The 17,878-nt window shown below is 40.9% G+C and overlaps 1 protein-coding gene across 1 annotated transcript; it reads right to left on the bottom strand.

Moving 5' to 3' along the window:
* Positions 1-4,373: 4,373 nt before the first annotated feature.
* SLC35E3 (solute carrier family 35 member E3) lies at positions 4,374-17,203 on the bottom strand. Its single transcript, XM_007423402.4, has 5 exons — positions 16,121-17,203; positions 14,762-14,872; positions 11,904-12,062; positions 9,391-9,473; positions 4,374-8,339 (listed from the first exon to the last, which is right to left on the bottom strand). The coding sequence occupies exons 1-5, from the start codon at positions 16,511-16,513 to the stop codon at positions 8,153-8,155; spliced, it is 933 nt and encodes a 310-aa protein (XP_007423464.1). The 5' UTR covers positions 16,514-17,203; the 3' UTR covers positions 4,374-8,152.
* Positions 17,204-17,878: the final 675 nt, after the last annotated feature.

The following is a 17,878-nucleotide window of genomic DNA, read 5'->3' as shown; positions in this document are numbered from 1 at the left end:
TATAGGTAGTGCTCCTATCTGGTATCTATAGGATGGTAACTTGGGCTCAGAGAGGGTGGGCCCAAAACATGGGGGTTATTTCATTTTTGTGTTTCAAGAGTCTGGAAAGTTAAGGGGCAAAATGGGTGTGTTGAGCCTCTAAAGCTTAAGGCACATTTTATCTAGAACCCCAAGAATCCTAACAAAATTGAGCTCCAAATCCCATCCCTGAGATTGGTTCTCAGCATTCTACATAAAACCTTTCAAAGGCTTCCCAGTTTAATTTGACAGAGTATACCTGTGATGAAATGATAGGTTGCTGCTTTGTAGAATATAAGCAAAGGGTTAAATGGACATTTGTATGGAAGGCAAGCAAAAAGATCCTGAGTAAATGACAGAATACCCTTCCTCCAATGTTTAAGATATACCAATAGGAAACAGTAGTAAGATAACATCAGTATAAGAACTCTGAGTTTACATTTTGGGGTGATGGAAATGAGATTTTAAAATGTATTTATTTATCTCCCAGATAAGCATAGAATAAATTATGCAATTTCTGACCAAAATCCCTTCATGTAAATAGACTGCCTCTTCCATCAAAATTAATAGAAAGTTTTACTTCTGAAGGAGTTTTCTTTTAAGCAGAGATAAGCAACTGGTGACTTTCAGATACTTTGGGCTTTTACTTCTGGTAGCCTAATCCAGAGGGCAATGGCAAAAGATTGTAATCCAACTCCTTGTTGAAATAAGTGTAGTGAGTGAAGCTGAGTCCACACAGTGGCAGGTTGAAGGTCTTACACCTCCTCTCCTAGAAACTCTCTGAGTCTTCACACTCTGGTCCCACTTCTGCCCTGGGATAGTGGTTTGGTAGTTCCTGCCCGCTAACCTCTGGTGTGAGAAAGATATTATAAAAAGGTAAACATGAAATAATGACATGTTTGTTACACTGCCCCCTCCTAGCCATACAGAAGCAAAGCATATGACTAGATGTATCAGTCTTTCTACCTCTCTGCCCCTTGGGAGATACATTAGTTTAATAAGAAATGAAGAAAATCAAACTTTATTTAAAAAGAAAAATATAAAATCAATTTTTAACTTTAAAATCTTAAAATTGTAAATATGCAGTGCTGTAGGATCCAAAGTACAGAACTATCCAATTTACAATATGCAGCAGTTAGTAAATTAGTTAAACTAAAAGATCCAAAAAACCTGCAAGATCACACTGCTCTGTTACAATTTCACCAGATGACAAGTGCTACCAGCTCAAAGAATATCCCAGGGAAAAATTATGATTTCAAGAAATTTGAAGAAAAAAGGCAGTATCTTCATGTACAACCTGATACATGCATAAAAGATTAAAGTACCATATATACAGTTGCTGAGCATCTACAAAGATATAAAGAACATTGCGCTTAAGCTCAGACAACTTTTCAAATATGGATTCTGCCAAAGACATTTATATGTTTCTTAAAGATAACCTGAATTCCAAAGCAAGGTCCTCCGTTCTTTTTCCTTATCTTCTCCGGCTGCTGGGGATAATTTCCTCCCCGCCCTTGCATTTCCAAGAGCAGTTGGGAAGGTGGTACACCCCAGCTCTGGTTCAGCAAATTCTTTCTACGTTTCCCTGGAGTTCTGCTCCAAATTTCAAAAGAACAAGGCTTTTTGCTATCCAGGAGAGGGAGCGGCAGGGGCACCTCCCTTTATTTAGGTGATAGGAATCATATTTTTCCCACTAATGATTTTGCTCAAGATAAAGGAGTATGTATATCCAGTTAGCTGGGAAGCCAACTGTCATTCTTGGGGATGCATACTGTAATCCCAACAAGGTGTTGTTTGCCTGAAAGAGGAAGTTAAATTCCTAGCAGTGAGCATTTCCCTTCTAGCAGACTGCAGCACCTTTGAAAAATACCATAGCAATGTAATACTCTTCATTCTAGGTGTGTTACTGTGGGACACCATCCCAGAGAAGATAGTATGTCATCTACACTCTTACAAACTTTTAAGTCAAAGATATCTATGAACAATGCCCGCATTTAAAATCTTCAGTGTCCCTCAGTCCTGTGAACACCATTACAGTCAGTATGCATTGTCCTGTGCCTGTTGTTTTGCAACCCTCCCTTGCAGAGTGGAGAGACTGAAGAAGGGATTACAAGAGAGTAAGCAGGCACACAGTGGGGAATACACATTGAAAGGAATGTGGCCTGGTGTATTCCCCATTGTGTGCCTGCTTACTCTCTTGTATACCCTTCCCTTGCTTTCTGTGAGGGGAAAAAAAGAAAAAAACAAGCTATTTCTGTAGACAATCTCTCCTGTGCCTGACCCTTTTTTCTCCCCCCCCCTTGCAGAGCGGAGAGATTGAAGAGAAAGGGATTACAAGAGAGTAAATGGGCACACAATGGGGAATACACCAGGTTGTTTGCATAGCGTGCTCACAGCTCCCAGCCCCAAGAGTGCTGGGGGCTGCTGGTGCCACCACGGTGCTTTCAATGTGTATTCCCCATTGTGAGCCTTACTCTCTTGTAATCCCTTCCTCTCCAAAGAATGTAAATACAAACATTAATTCCCTTCTTGCTAATTATCTCAGTGCCAGGGTGAGCATTCCAAAGGGCAGGGGAGTGGGGAAAAGGAAAGCACAGTAATTATCATGTGATTTCCCACTTAATGACCACTTCGCTTAACAACAGAGCTGCTGGTCCCAATTGTGGTTGCTAAGCGAGGACTACCTGTACTGTAAATGTATATGGCTGCCCATCCCAATGGCTTGAGTGCTGGGTAAATTATGACATGGAATATGCCCAGTAGACCCTTTGTGTCGTATAGTAGAAACATTATATTGGGCAGCAAGACATTATAGCATGTAGATTACCACTGTTTATATGAAAGAAGCCTGTCTACTGTAATTGTACCACTAAATCAGTGAGAAGAATGGAAGAGATTATTAGGAATGCTGAAGCTAATGTTGCCCTCTTTATAGACAAAGAATAATGGATTTAGGTTAACAGGAAGGCGTGTTCTGACTGAATGCTAAAAAAAGAAAAAAATAATAAATTCAAAAGAGTAAGAGCAGTTTGACAGTGAAACCAATTACCCAGAGGTGGTGGTTGGGCTGCCTTTCATTGGATGTGTTCAAGTGAAGGCTTGAAGTCATCTGTCAAGGATACTTTTATATTGATTCCTGAATGGAACAAGGGGTTGGATGTAATAACCCAAATTGGCCCTTCCAGATTTTAAGTTTATTGAAATAGTTATTAAATGTGTTAGAAATAATCTTTGGGCAAAGAATTAATGCCTTTATAAGCATCACTCTGCATCATTTTAGTGCTATATTGGTTACTCTTAATTCTATCTTAGACTTTTTTAGACAGCTTACTGCTTTATTTCACTTTCCATTACAGTCGTGGGAAGATTATTTGCTTGGTCTTCAGGAACTAAGTGGAGATATGCCAGGCCATTGACACCTGATAAGCATTAATATTGCAGTTAAAAGTAAAACATGCTTGTTATGTGAAACAGGATCTTCATTCAGCAAAGTGATCTTATCAGCTACAGCTTTGGGTCTTGGGGAAAGCCACTGACTTAAACAGTAATATTAAATACATAGTTATCTATGTAAGGATCAGACATAATTATGAAAATGGATCACTGCAGAAATATTAGTATTCTACTAATACACTACCATGTTTTCCTTAAAACTGACTTTTTTATTTTTCAGCTTATCAGCACCCTGTTTAAGTTTTTTGAAAAATTAAGAGTACAGTGGTACCTCGGGTTACGAATGCTTCTGTTAACGAACTTTTTGGGTTACGACCAGCTCCAGCTGCAAAAATTTACCTCGGTTTGCGAATTCCGCCTCAGGGTACGAGCAGGATACGCGGCCATTTTCCCTCCCGTGACACGGTCTGCGGCCATTTTTCCACCCATGTGGTCTGCGGCCATTTTCCGCCCGACACGTGGTCCACGGCCATTTTTCTGCCCCTGACACGTGGTCCATGGCCATTTTCCGCCCCTGACACGTGGTCCGCGGCCATTTTTCCGCCCCTGACATGTGGTCTGCGGCCATTTTTCCGCCCGACATGTGGTCCGCGGCCATTTTTCCGCCCCTGACATATGGTCGTAGGGAGAGGGACTCTCCCTCCAAGCAATAGCCGCCTCCCTGTCCCCCACGCCAGAACGGATTAACGGTAATTACATTGAACCTTATGGGGAAATTTGCTTCGGGGTGCGACCAGAGTCACGGAACGAATTAAGTTCGTAAACCGAGGTTCCACTATATTTAAAAAAATTAATGGACGGCACTTAATCTGCTGCATATCAGAGGAGATATTCCAGATGTTAAGTGAAAACTGTTCCAGTTTGCTAAAAAAAGCAAAAAAGAGTCCAGAGGCAAGACTAATAAAGATCTATTTTATTCATAAAGAAAAAAACAACAGATTTCAATAAAAACACTGCCATTCTGTTTATTACAGTACAGGGTCCTTATGTACGGATGACATATTCCATTTCTGCCACTGAAAAAATCCCACCCCGCGCAGACTGCCGTCTACAACATTCTACTAATATTCTGTACATGGTTGCTGTATGCTACGATTACATTAATAAGGGGATGGGAAATTATTAGGTCTCTAGATATTGCTGGATTACAGCTCCAGTTATTCTTAAAACCCTGTAATTCTGACAAGAGGTAGAATCCAATAGCATCTGGAGACCTACAAATTCTCCATCTATAACTAATTATTTTACAAATGCAACAAATGTTACAGCTGAATGAGATGTGGACTTACATTCTCTTCTCTGACAATACTTGAGTGAGCAGAGAGGAAAGAATACATTGAGCCTGGATGGACAAAGATACTGTAAGGTTATTGTCCTTTATGTTACCCTTTCAGACACCTGGATTGGTCTTGTATTTTAAATTGATGTGTGATGTATTTACATTTCGAAAGATATTCTGCAGAGCACAACATTGCTCTGTTAGTGCACAATGGAACTGCACTAGTCATGCTGTTTTGAATGTTACCTGCTAGCAGGCTGCTTTGAATAATAACTACAGCTATCAAATACTGCATTTAAAGCATTCTTCAGTTTGAATAATAGCTAAGCTGATCCTGATATGAAATAGCTGAGCTTTCATGATACTGACAGAAATCCACACAAATAGGACAAGGGTGATTTACTGAATAAATTTGTTTTGAACACAATTGAACACTTTTAGAATTGTATCAACAGCAAACTAAACACAGGCCACGTTCTGTGCTATCACTTTTATGCATCTGGACTGTAGTTAATGCTCCCCTTTAAAAAAAATGAGCCACTTAAGGCAGCCTATAAAATATATTGGTCAAAACCTTGATAACATTTAAGAGACATTTTATTGGAAGAGATAAGTTCAGCTTTTTGTTCTTGCTCATATCACAGTTCCACAATGACATGGACAAAAAAAAGTATGGATAATATATTAAAAGTTCTGCTTTATAGCATATTTGGTAAGACCAAAACAAAACAAATGAACAAACCCCAAAACATTGTAATGTCTTTGTTCTAATATGATGATCAAATGAACTGTTTATAGTTTTTGAAATAAAAGTGCACTCCCTTCCAAAATCAATACTTTTGAAATCATAATATTCCAACTTTGAATCTCAGGCTCAGAGAAGCCAACTTTTGTGGGAACTGAGTATCTACTTGTAACAGGAGAGTAAAGACTCTGTTTCTCATCTGCATTTGGGTTTGTTCTCTGTAAAAATAGTAATTGCTGGGGGGGGAGATGGATAGTGGGTAGACAAGCACATAATATAGACACACACATACGAGCCAATTAGTGGTTAAGGTACGGGACAAGGAGCCAGGAGACCAGTATCTAGTCCTCCCTTAGGTACATAAGCCAGCTGGGTGGCTTCAGGCCAGTCACTGTTTCTTAACCCTGGACTGGAAAGTAAAAAAAAAATAAAAAAAATCTGTAAACCAACACAGACTGACCCAGCATGGTTGATTACCTTCAATGAAGAGAGCTTCATCCCAAAGTGGATTAATTCAGACTGATTTTATATACACTCACAAATGCAACATAGGCCCATAAGGTCATTTTCCAAAATAAATGTATACAGTTTAAGAAAAAAACAATTTTCTATAATGAACAGTGCAAATGAATCAACAGTGCAAAGTACAGACTGTGCTTGCATTTCCAGAAGCATAAATGATTATTTAGAAGTCATTATATTAGTGTATAGTATGGTTAATTTTTTAAATGATTTTTGCTGCTTTGGATTCCACAAAAGTACATAAATTAGACATTGTCTCATGAGTACATAAAATCAGCTATGGTTCTTGAATCATAGCAAAATATTGGTCGAGTTCATCCCAAGTTTTGCATTCTCTTCTAGAATTGTGGCCAAACAGTAAATTAACAGAGGTGATTAACTCACCTTATCTGTGTTGGGTTATTTCAATTAGAATTGCAATTAATATTTGGAATATTCAGAAAATAGCTATTTTAAAACTAAAATTTGATTAGGAAAATGACTTTTTTTCCTTTCCTGAAAAGTCTTTTCCCCAACAGTCTTTTTAGATTTTTATTCTGCCCCCTCCCTCTCTCCCTCTTCCTCTCTCTCGGCAGCGAACATACCTAATTCTCCTGCCTCTTATTTTCCCCACAACAACAACCCTGTGAGGTGGGTTGGGCTGAGAGAGAGCAACTGGCCCAAAGTCACCCAGCTGGCTTTCATGCCTAAGGGAGGCCTAGAACTCATAGACATCTGGCTTCTAGGCCACCACCTTAGCCACTACACCAAACTGGCTCTCAAAAATAAACAGAACATACCACTTTTCAATGTTTAAAGAAATGATATCAAGATTTGTCAAGTATATTCCTAGACTATACTTTTATTGAAGCATTCTCATCTGTTTGTTAAACTTCTGCTATTCCATTATACAGAGCTGATGGCATAGAATCCAGAGCATGGTAACATGACATCCTAGTCCATCCATCCATAGTTTATCATAATCCAAGTATGTTAGACTAACACTCCCATAACCAAATCAGCATTGGAACTGCAGTTCAAAACACGAGGGCAGACATTTGGGTGGGACTGGATAGCAGTTCCCCACTGACAGACAAATCCCCTATCCTGGTTTAACCATAGTTATCTTTACATCACCAAGTTTAAATTCAGTGAGTATTTAACCATCATTTGAAAGAAGGGGATGAAGTTGATTAAAAATCCCCATAATGCAATGGAAGTTCTATCTTAAATATGTTTAAAACTTAGCAGAAATTATATACAAGTTGCAAGAAAATTTACAAATCAAGTTATCACTACATCTGCACTGGCCCAAAATAATTAGAAAAGAAACCTCTTGTATAAATTATTGAATCTTGAATAAAGTAGAAAGAAAACACTTTCAAAGTACAGGAGCCAGCCCTGCACTGAGTTACATAATACTTATAAACTTAGAAAGCTTAACAACTTGTAAAATTCTCAAGTCTTAATAATTTTGGAGTACCAGAATTTTGCTCAACTGTGAATGCAATTTTAGTTAAATACATATCAAAATTTAAAATATACAGAAAAAATATAGCAATGTATGAGACTATTAGAAACAAAATCCCAGATGGAAGCTAAAAATCCAGAAAAGATAAACATTTGGTTTTTCAGTATTTAGCAGATCAAGAAACTTCAATGTTCACTTGATCACAAAAAGCAGTTTCTTTTAATACTGACATAATCATAAGGACATAATTAACTTTCTACCAAGAAACACTGTATCTGTCTGAATGAGTTCATTTGGTATAAATAGGACGGTTCACTTAGACGTTACACTGTGATTATAAACAGCCCTTTAAAGAAACAAATTATATATATGTACGCACACACACAAAATCTGGACATATGCCAACATTCATGAGCAGACACCCATCACCTTCCCAGTCTTCTTTCCTGTGCTTTTCTTTCCACTGACTCCCGTGACCCCTCAATGTAATCCAGTCCATACCCCAACCTGCCAGAGCGGATGGAAGCGGTGCATGGCAGCTACAGGGGAGAGAACAGCTGCTCTCCTTGGGAAGATCCATTCTGCTGGTAGTTGGACAAATTTAGATTCATCCATAGACAGTGCATTGTTTTTGGAATCAGTGCATACTAAAGAAATTCATTTGTTATGTACAGCAATGCTTAATTTATGGACGCTGAACCAGCTTGCTTTTGCTCACGTCCTGCTCACTAAGTTTGAAGTGTGTATAAGCTAAAATGCCAAACAATGTACAGGTAATTCCAAGGCCTTGATTAATTGACAAAGGATCCTTAAATAAAAGATACCCTCCCATGAGGGTGATGCAGAATTTGAAGTGTCCAAACATATTGTATCTACATAGTTCTGTTAAGGAACATCATAATTAATCCAAAACAATCAAATGTCAAATCCTGGGCCAAGTCTGGCTTCTTAAATCCTACTGTTGTGAATGTGTCAGCCCTTCAAGGTAAACTAGGTCAGGAAACACATTCCTCAAGAATAACTGGAATGCTACTTTATTAATACAGGCTATAGTAATAGAATCTTGAAAGCCTAACAGCATTTTCCTCCTTCCCTCTTATTCCCAAGTGAGTTGAAGTGGAGTCAGTTTCATTCTAATGTTTTCTTCTTCTCCTGGGCTTAAATCATGTTTTTGTTACTGCTGGTGCATAGTTTCGCCAAGGTCATCTCCATGGTTCCTTATAGAATGGTACTTAAAAACTGCCTAAAATTGAAAACAAGACTTTTCCATGTATCTGTTAACTCAGTTTTGGCTTTGAGGAAAACTTCTCCTACTATTACAATATTCATTTTATATATATCTTCTCAATAAACAAAATATTCATTATTTCACTGCTACTATGGAAAGTAAATCCAAGCATTGAAGATGAGTCATTCTCTTATAAAACAGTGGGATTACTTAACTGCTCTTATTCTATAAGATTATCATAATGTTTTCAATGTATTAACATAGTTTTAATAAATTAAAATGGAATTCATATAATTGTAAATATAGCTGTAACACTGACATGCAGCCTCAGTCAGTTGTATTTAAAGATTTTAATTAATACCGCTGTACCAGAGGTCAGATTATATTGTCAAGAGACCTAATCAAGGCAATTCACTTTTAACAATGTAAACAAACTTTTTGCTATTTAGAAAGATCCTAAAACATAGTGTTTAAGCCCAATGCTATATGATTCTACAGTTTCTGAAAGTTTTATTGGCAACTCACCTGTTGTTTCAGACTTCTATACTTTATTACCAGTGTAGAAATCTGAAATAACTGAAGTTATCAGATAGTTAGAAGATAAGTTTGTACTTCACTTGATTAGAAAGCAATCTGAATAGCACAGAAAATAATTTAGCAAAACTGGAGAAATAAGTCTCCAAGTGAAAGGATACGTGACTGGTGATGTATTCCCAATGATCCAATAAATAGACAAGTTCACCATAAATGCTATTATTCCAGAGACCAGCACCATAAACTGTGGATTAAACAAACAAACAAACATGAGCACTTATCTCTGTAACTGATTTTTAATAGACATTACCCTCTATAAAGTGATATAAATGGTTGCTAACAGTATTCTGACCATTCTCAGATAAGTTCATGACCTTAACTTGGTCAAAAGGCACAGTGCCATTCATGCCTTTCCAATCACTTCACATTCACAGTAAGAACTACCACCTTGTAACTCTGTTGGAACTTGTGCAAAGATTCTCTTTGTCATGGTACCTTACATCTTGTATGAAAGCACTAGATCTTCATCCAGCATTGTTCTAAAAGTTGGCTGCCTGTGCTTGTAAACAATTGGATCTGATTTCTTGTCCTTGTCCTTAGCTGTTTTGTTTTATTATTCAATTTGATAAACGTTAAAAATTTGAAAGCATTTTGCTTTGGATATTTGATTGCAAGCAGAAATATGGAGTATAAAAGTTAAGAAAACTCCATAAGAAGGGTTTCTTTTAATAGATTGACACTTTACAGTACCTCCTCCCAGAAATATCTTAAGCACCATCTCCTAAGCAGTTTCATTTATTTAGCGTTTACTGAATTTATAAATTACTAGACAACCTGTGATCCATTGGATCATCATTTCAGAGATATTTCCTTATCTAAACAGAGAAACAGAATGACCAAGGGCAAAAAAGCAATGGGGGTGTGAGTGACTTACAATTTTGCTGCTGGTTTCCCCATTGACTTTGCTTGTGGGAAGCTGGCAGGAGCGTCAGAAATCTCCCGCCCTCTCCACATATAATATAGGCTTGTGCCATTTGCCCTCCCCTCACACCCCTCAGGAGAGCCTCGGTGAAGCCGCCACCACCGCCTCCTCCTCCTCCTCAGCTGACCTGTGGAACTGCTGCAACTTTGCTGGGGGGAGGTGGAACAAAGGGAGCTGCAGACTGTGAGAAAACTGCACCTCTGCTCCCCATTCTGACATGTCCCTGAGGGCCCCCTCCCTCGAGGGAGGAAGAGGGCTCACCTGTTGACCACCAGTGCCCCCCAGCCAGCCCTACCTCACCAGCAGGCATCCAAGTCGCTCCCTTGTCCTTCCCTCAATGCCAACCACCGTTAAGAGATTCCAAATTTCTGCCTCATAACCAAAGCAGCCAATTGCCACTCACCCATTGGGCCTTGCAACCAGCTGATTGGACGCAGGGGACAGAGGGAGGTGGGAAAGAGGTCAGGGATACCCCCACGACGATCATGTGACCTGGGATAACCACAGCAGCACAGCAGTGCTGAAGCAGCCACAAATTTCCCAAATGTCAATCCCATAGGAATCATGGGTCCTGGATTTTAGACTCATTCTGTAAGTTAGCCCATTTGAGGTACCTTGAGATACCTTCAAAAATTGTTGACCTATAATGCATCGTTTTGCCCAGCTGAAGGTTACAGACATGAGAATCTTAGTAATATATAGATGTCTTTTGCCCATATGGTGCATTGTATTTTATACAATAAAAATACAAATTAAAACTTAATTTTTATTTTAAATAAAAATATACCACCCCCAAATATGGAGTAAAAATATACAATAAGCAAGAATGCCATTACATTGAAAAGTGACCAACCATCAGAGTATTAAAACCTAATGGTACTATAGTCTTTACTGCCCTTCCAAAACAAGATAATAAGGAGCCTCCTTTGACCATTCTTAGAAAACAGCGGGCAGCCCAATCCATTGCATATTTAGTCAGAAATAATCTGTTGCTGTGTGCTGTTTCTCTTGCTGCTCCCAAAACTCTACTGTGTAGCTGGCAAGGAGCCAAAAAAAAAAAGACAAAATTTAGGGCAAGAGAAGAGCCAAGGTATGTCCCAAGCCACCCCTCTAATCAAGGCACTTATCCACAGTATTCAACATTTGGACCTGGACTTTTTGGCCACTTGTGATTGGCATACTTGTGTTTCAAAAGGTTCAGCGCAAACATGATAAAATGAAATAGCTGGTTCTTATTTAAGATGCTAAGCAATGTGAATTTTCAGAAATGCTAAGATTTATCACATTTATAGCCCAAGTTCCTCGAATGTTGCTTAAGGCAATGTGAATCAAGACCTACTTTTCTGATTTCAGCAAGATTGCATCATTGTGCGCCTTCAGACAAATGCCTGAAGAAGTTTGAGAAGTAATATATGCGGTCATTATTTGTTGGACTAATTTATCTTAGTGTATAAAGTAAAGATTACTTTAAAAAATAATTCAGTAGTGGGTGAGCTTTTCACACAGTCCTTCAATCGTAATACCTCACACTTGAAAATTCAGTGGCTAGCGACTGAATAATGGAAAACATTGATTCAATACAAAACTTCCAAGTTTAGGATTATATTTGTCCTATATCTGAACCTGAATGTTTTTTGTTAAATTTTAAGAGCATTTAGAACAAATAGAATGAAGAAAAGAGAAACAATTTACCACAGCAGAGGGAGTCCAGGGACCAAAAATTCCACCTTCTCCAAATACTGGTTCAAAGAAGGGTACAACACATAGCAATATGCCACATGACATTGGCGCTTGATAGTACAGTAGCTGCATAGAATTTACTTGTAATTCATGTTGCTTTGCTCCTACCCACTGAAACAAAGAAAAATATATTAATAGCCCACATATCCAACCTTAACATAAAGAAATTACAATGTGCCTACTAAACTGTACTGGTATGTACTTTAAGAAAAGCATGTACAGCCCAACCACATTTATTCAAATTACACAGGACAGCTAAAGCATCTGAAAGAAAAGACAGCCAGGTTCCTCTGTTCACCCTGATACAATGACATAAATACCACTCTGATCTAGATTACAGACTACTTAAAATCCCCAAGAAAAATGTTTTCATTTCCAGCCACTGAATGAAGTATTTCCAAAGCAAACAGGCATATGAATATATAAACTTGCTAGCAATGAAATTTTATTCCAGATAGAAGGAATGTAAGCCAAAACCTTTGAACTTGCAGTTGATGCAAGCTACAAATTGCAGAGTACAGGTAAACTGAGGATACAAGAAAGTATAATTCCAGCTATAAGACCTTCATGGATAGCTCTAGTGTAACTTTCCCCAGTGTGGGCATCTTCCACATATGAGGACTTCAACTGCCAATATTCTTAACAATGGCCATGCTGGCTGAGGAATTCTGGGAGATATCATTTATAACTGGGAGATATCCAGGTGAAGAAAGCTGATCTAATAATATACAGAATAATTTCTTCTGGATCTTAGCACATGTACAGCTAGTCCTCAGATTATGACCATTCATTCAGCAACCGTTCAAAGTTACAACAGTGCTGAACAAATGGTAGTTACAACTGATCCTTGAAGTTCTGGCTATCACAGTGCCCCCATGGTCATGTGATCAAAATTTGGGTGCTTGGCATTTATGTCCAGTTGCAGTGCCCGTGGTCATGTTGTCCTGCCCTGCACAAATTGCCTCTGCTTCAATTCCCCCCATCTCTGCCCTTTTGGCCACCCTGCTCTCCACTGCCTACCCCTGGTACTATCTCAGCTGACCTTTGCTGTCTTCTTTCTCCCACTGTTGGCCCAGGATCCAGGCACTGGGTGAGGGTGCAGCCCCGGGATGTGTACGGCGAGCATGGCAGAGCCTTGTCTGCTGAAGGGCTAGCAGCTTCCATCTCTCCCCTCTCATCTCTGCCCTGCACCCCCCCACCGCCCCTAGCTGACCTTCGGCACTTCTTCCTCCCACTGGATCCAGGCACTGGGTGAGGGTGCAGCCCTGGGATGCACACGGCAGAACCCCGCCTGCCAAAGGGAGCTTGCCAGGCCCAGCTGGAGAGGAAGCAGTGGGATGGAGCCAGCAGAGGAGGCAGGGCAGTGGTGCAGGTGGAGGAGACCCATCTTCTGCCGCCAGCATGAGGAGAAATAACTCACAGATCATGGAGAGTGCAGTGGGACAGGATGGTGAGACACAGTGCAATCCACTGTCGGATGAGGCTGGAGAGGCAGCAGTGGCTCCCCAGGCAAAGTGGCAGTTATGCGGGAGGCGCTGTTCAGGGTGGTGGCAGAACTGGAGGAAGCGGAGGACGAGGGCTTTCTGGAGTGCAGTGCATGCTCTGCAGCTTGCATTGGAAGCACTCCAGGAGAACTGGCCTGCAGGCTTCAGCAAGGGGTGGAGGCGAGCCCAGCACTGACAAGAGTCTACCCGCAGGCCCTCTGCTTGCTCAGCCCAGCCTTCCTCCTGCAAAGCCTCATGAAGGGCCATCAGCTTCTAACACCCACTGCAAGTGCTCCTGGAGAACCAGAACTTGCAGCTTGTGCTGGAAGCTGTTGGCCTTTCGTTGGGCTGAGTGAGCAAAGGGCCTGCAAGTAGGTCCCAATTAGGGTCGTAACCCGAGGACTACCTGTAATGACTTGCTGCTCCCCAGGTCAGTAGGAAGCCCACAGTAAGACATGCAAAGTCTTCTAAAGACAGACACTTACTGTTTTGTTTAAATATCTTTAATGAAAACATGATTTTAAACTAAAAAAAAAAATCAATTATTTTTATTTATCCTGAGGAAATCCAATTTAAAATTCATGGTCAGTCATAAAACCTCCAGCTACTCTTTGAAAAGTCTTTTCAACTCCCTTCCCATTCTAAAAAGAAGAAATGTCATCTCTCTCTCTCACAAAAAGCTATTATGGGAAAAAATGATGGACATGAACGGGGGTGAGGCAGTGATCAAGACTGTTCAAAATCATTGTGCTAATATGCTATTCACAGACAGAACATTTGATATCATTGCAATGCAGCAGTTTGCTGCAAGCATAATTTTTCATCCTTATGCACACAGTTTCTTGTTGGAGTACGAAAGAGAATAAGCTAGTTTCACATCCCTGTAGATCCACACAATCCTACAATACTTAAAAAAATACTCTAACACACCACTTCTCATCATTAACTATTTAAAATATTAATAATATTCCAAATATTTTGGACTAAACCCTCTATTAGTCCATTACAGCATCATCCATGGTCAGGACTGGTGAAAGCCATGGCCAAAAACATTGGCACCAGGTTGGGATGAAATCAAAAGTGCATATGCCAGTCTACTCTGAAGAATACAGTTTATATACTTATGTACAGATTTACTTGTTGCTTTCCAACAGAAAGTGGTTTTATCTTCAGTAAACAATACATATTTAAATAGCAAGAAAGCTATGTACAACAAACATTGTCTGATCAGAAGATCTGAAATTAATAGAGAAAGGAAGAGGTTGAATAAATTTACAAAGTACATACTCTAAGGTTGCATTTAATAAAAGGCCATATTTAACTCACCACTTGATAAAGAGATGTCACTATAACACCAAGAGCAGCAAATATCATTCCAAGAAAACTAAATTTCACATCATAATAGGAATTTAGAAAAACACCTAAAGTGATGGGAATCTGTGAAAGAGAGAGAGAGAAACATATGCTGCTAGTACAAACCAGCACAGTAAAATCTGCCTTACCTTCATTGTCCCCAAATCCTGAAGAACAAATGATCACTGCCACATTTAATTTATAATTCAAGAGAGAAATAGAACCCCATACATGACGTATTTCATACTTAAAAAAAAAAAAAGCAAACTAGCATCACCTAATAGTTCAATTATGCAACATTGTCATCTAAAAATTGTAAGGAGGTTTGTGCCTAAGGAAATATAAATGGGTCAAGTTTAAATAATAAATCTTTAATCTTGATTAAAGTCTCAGATGGTCAATTAAATAATTAATCTTGATTAAAACACTGTAATAAGTACATCATCATAAGAGAGGGACTTCTGCTATAGTAAGCACAAGTGTATCAAAACAGAAAGCATGCCTTTTGCTTCAAAATTATTGAGGTATCTGATGGACTTCTAATGCAAATTTATTATCAGCTAAAACCTGCAAGATTCAACTAAGACTTCTTGATCATGAATTCACTGATCTAGAAGTACAGTCCAACTTTCTTGTTTCTGCTATTTACTGAAAACCCATGCTCTCATTCTCCAATTTCTGAAGCCAATACATAGTTTTAAGAAAAAATACTACTCATTCATTTTATTTAATAGGGTCAGCCCAAAGTTATTAACAGTTTAAGCCCAAGTATTCCAGTATTATTTCTTAGTACTGAAACAGCCTTCATAAACGGTGTGGTCTCCAAATGATTGAAATTTCTACAGCCTCTAGCCAGCATGAACAAGACAGAAGGCTGGCAGAGACTACATTCCTGGCTTTTCATAACACCTTGCCTGACAAACTCAAAAAAACGCACATCTTTGGTTTTATTGAATCTAATAAATATATTGCAATTTTAGAATGAAAAGGGCGAATTATCATTCTATAAAGCTTTTGAGTCAAAGCCCTTACCAGTCCTTTGTTTTCATAATCCCTACTCAGCACATCCAGGCTGTCTATAAGTTATGGGAACTCTATCACATCTAGGAGCATCTGGCCAGGGAAGGCAACTGAATCGATTACCTTAACCAGCCTTCACAATCAACCAATCGTGGTCTACAATTTTCTGGGAATACTTCAGCTCCAACATTTCTCCTCGCTCTAAGCCTGCAGGTACTTCGGGAGGGGGCCCTCAGTCTGCGCAAGCGAGGGCAGTCCCTCCCTTTGGCTTCTGCCCACCTGCCCTCCCCTCAAGCCCGCCCTGCTTCTCACCAGAGTGAGCTTGATGCGGGTGGCAAAGGTCTTGCCGTAGGCCACGCTCTGGATGAGCACGATGACCGGCGTGGTCATGGCCTTGGCCAGCTGGTAAGTGCCGACCGTGTTGTTCTGCAGAGAGAGGTTGGTGAAGACCACGAAGCCGCAGAAGCTGAGCGCCAGGGAGAGGATCTGGCGCGGCCGCAGGCTTTTGGGGGCGAACACGCCCAGCGCCTGGCACACGTACAGCCCCAGCCAAGTCACGGCGAAGTGCACCAGCGTGAGGCTGAGATTGGGGAAGCCCATTCGCACGTACAGCCACTTGTTCAGGAAGACGATGCAAATGGACGCCGCCAAGTTCACCAGCAGCCCCACCGCCAGCCGGCCCCGCTCCGGAAGCCACCCCGCCATGCTCGAGCCCCTTCCCAGCTCCACGTCCACCTCCTGGGGAGCAGCAGCAGGAGCAGCCACCGCCCCCGGGTAAACAGCTGGCACAACTGCCGCCACGGCCTCGTCTTTGCCCGCCCACGTGGCTCCGGTGCAGGAACTTCCGGTGCCGCAGGCGGCGGCCCCGCCTCGCAGAAGTCCACGCAGGGAGGGGAGAGTTCCCTTTCTGGGCCGGCAGCCCTCCCCGGGCTCACGGGCGGCCCCGCTGAGCCTCCGGCTATTGTTGCACTGACTGCCGTCACCTGGCTCAGCGCGAGCTGCTGGCAAACGCAGGCCGGTCTGGACACCGGTTGCCTGCTTCGGCTTAAACGGGTGCTTTGGGAATGATGCGGCGTTCAGTCCCACACGGCACCGGGTTAGAGAGGTCCGCCCGTAGGAGGGAGGAGAGAGGATGTTTTCGGAGCCGCTGACTCCGTAAAACCAGCAGCGAAGGTCTCCGAAAAGGCGGGAACCGGCCGTTTAGGAAGGCGGGTGTCTTTCAGGAATAGAAGCCTCAATTTTCGAACCGCTTTTCTATCTCCGCTTGTGCTGTATCGGCACACCTTTTGTGACTGAAGGAGTTGTGCGCACACAGCCGGAAAGAATCGTCCCCATGACTTCAGCGGCACGGCACAAAGGCAAGACCCCTCCAGTTCCACTTTTTTAAAAAAAGACGCCCTTAAGTTCAACTGCTGGTGACTTTATGAATACATTTGTGCAATTTCTGAGGATCACAGGTTTGGAGGGGACCGTGGAGGTTTTCTTATCCCTTGCCTAGGGCAGGAATCCCCCGACCATCTGAGACTACATGACTGTCCAACATTAGTTTGAAAACCTCTAGTGAGGGAGCCCCACCACTTCAGGAGCTGTTCTGCTGCTTAATAGCTCTCAGGGTCAGGAAATTCCTTGTTTGAGTTTGCACCTCTGTGTAAAGCTTCCACCTGTTAGTTCTCTTGTGCAGTCAGAGATCAAATTCACACCCTCTTCTCTGTGACAGCCCTCCAAATATTGGAAGATAGCTATCATGTCTCACCTTAGCCTTCTCTTCTTTAGACTAAATATACTCAGTTCTTTTAACTGTTCTTCATAGGATTTAGCCTTCAAGCCATCTTTATTGCTTTTCTCTGCACTCTTTCCAGTTCCTTAGTGTCCTTTTTGTATTGTGGCAACCAAACATGGATACGTTATTGCAAGTGAGGTCTGACGAGTACAGGGTGGAGCAGAACTATCAGTTCCCATGATCTTGATAGTATACTTTTATTGATGCCACCCAAGATTTAATTGGGTCTTTTGGCAGCTGCAGCACACTATTGGCTCGTGCTTAATGTGTGGTTATTCTCTGGCCCAAAG

The sequence above is a fragment of the Python bivittatus genome, unplaced genomic scaffold, assembly GCF_059951505.1.
Source record: "Python bivittatus isolate LINGU-HERP-01145 unplaced genomic scaffold, Pbiv_v1 ctg000330_np1212, whole genome shotgun sequence".
Taxonomy (NCBI): domain Eukaryota; kingdom Metazoa; phylum Chordata; class Lepidosauria; order Squamata; family Pythonidae; genus Python; species Python bivittatus.
The sequence above is the reverse complement of the archived record's forward strand: the minus strand, read 5'-3'. Positions and strand labels throughout refer to the sequence as shown.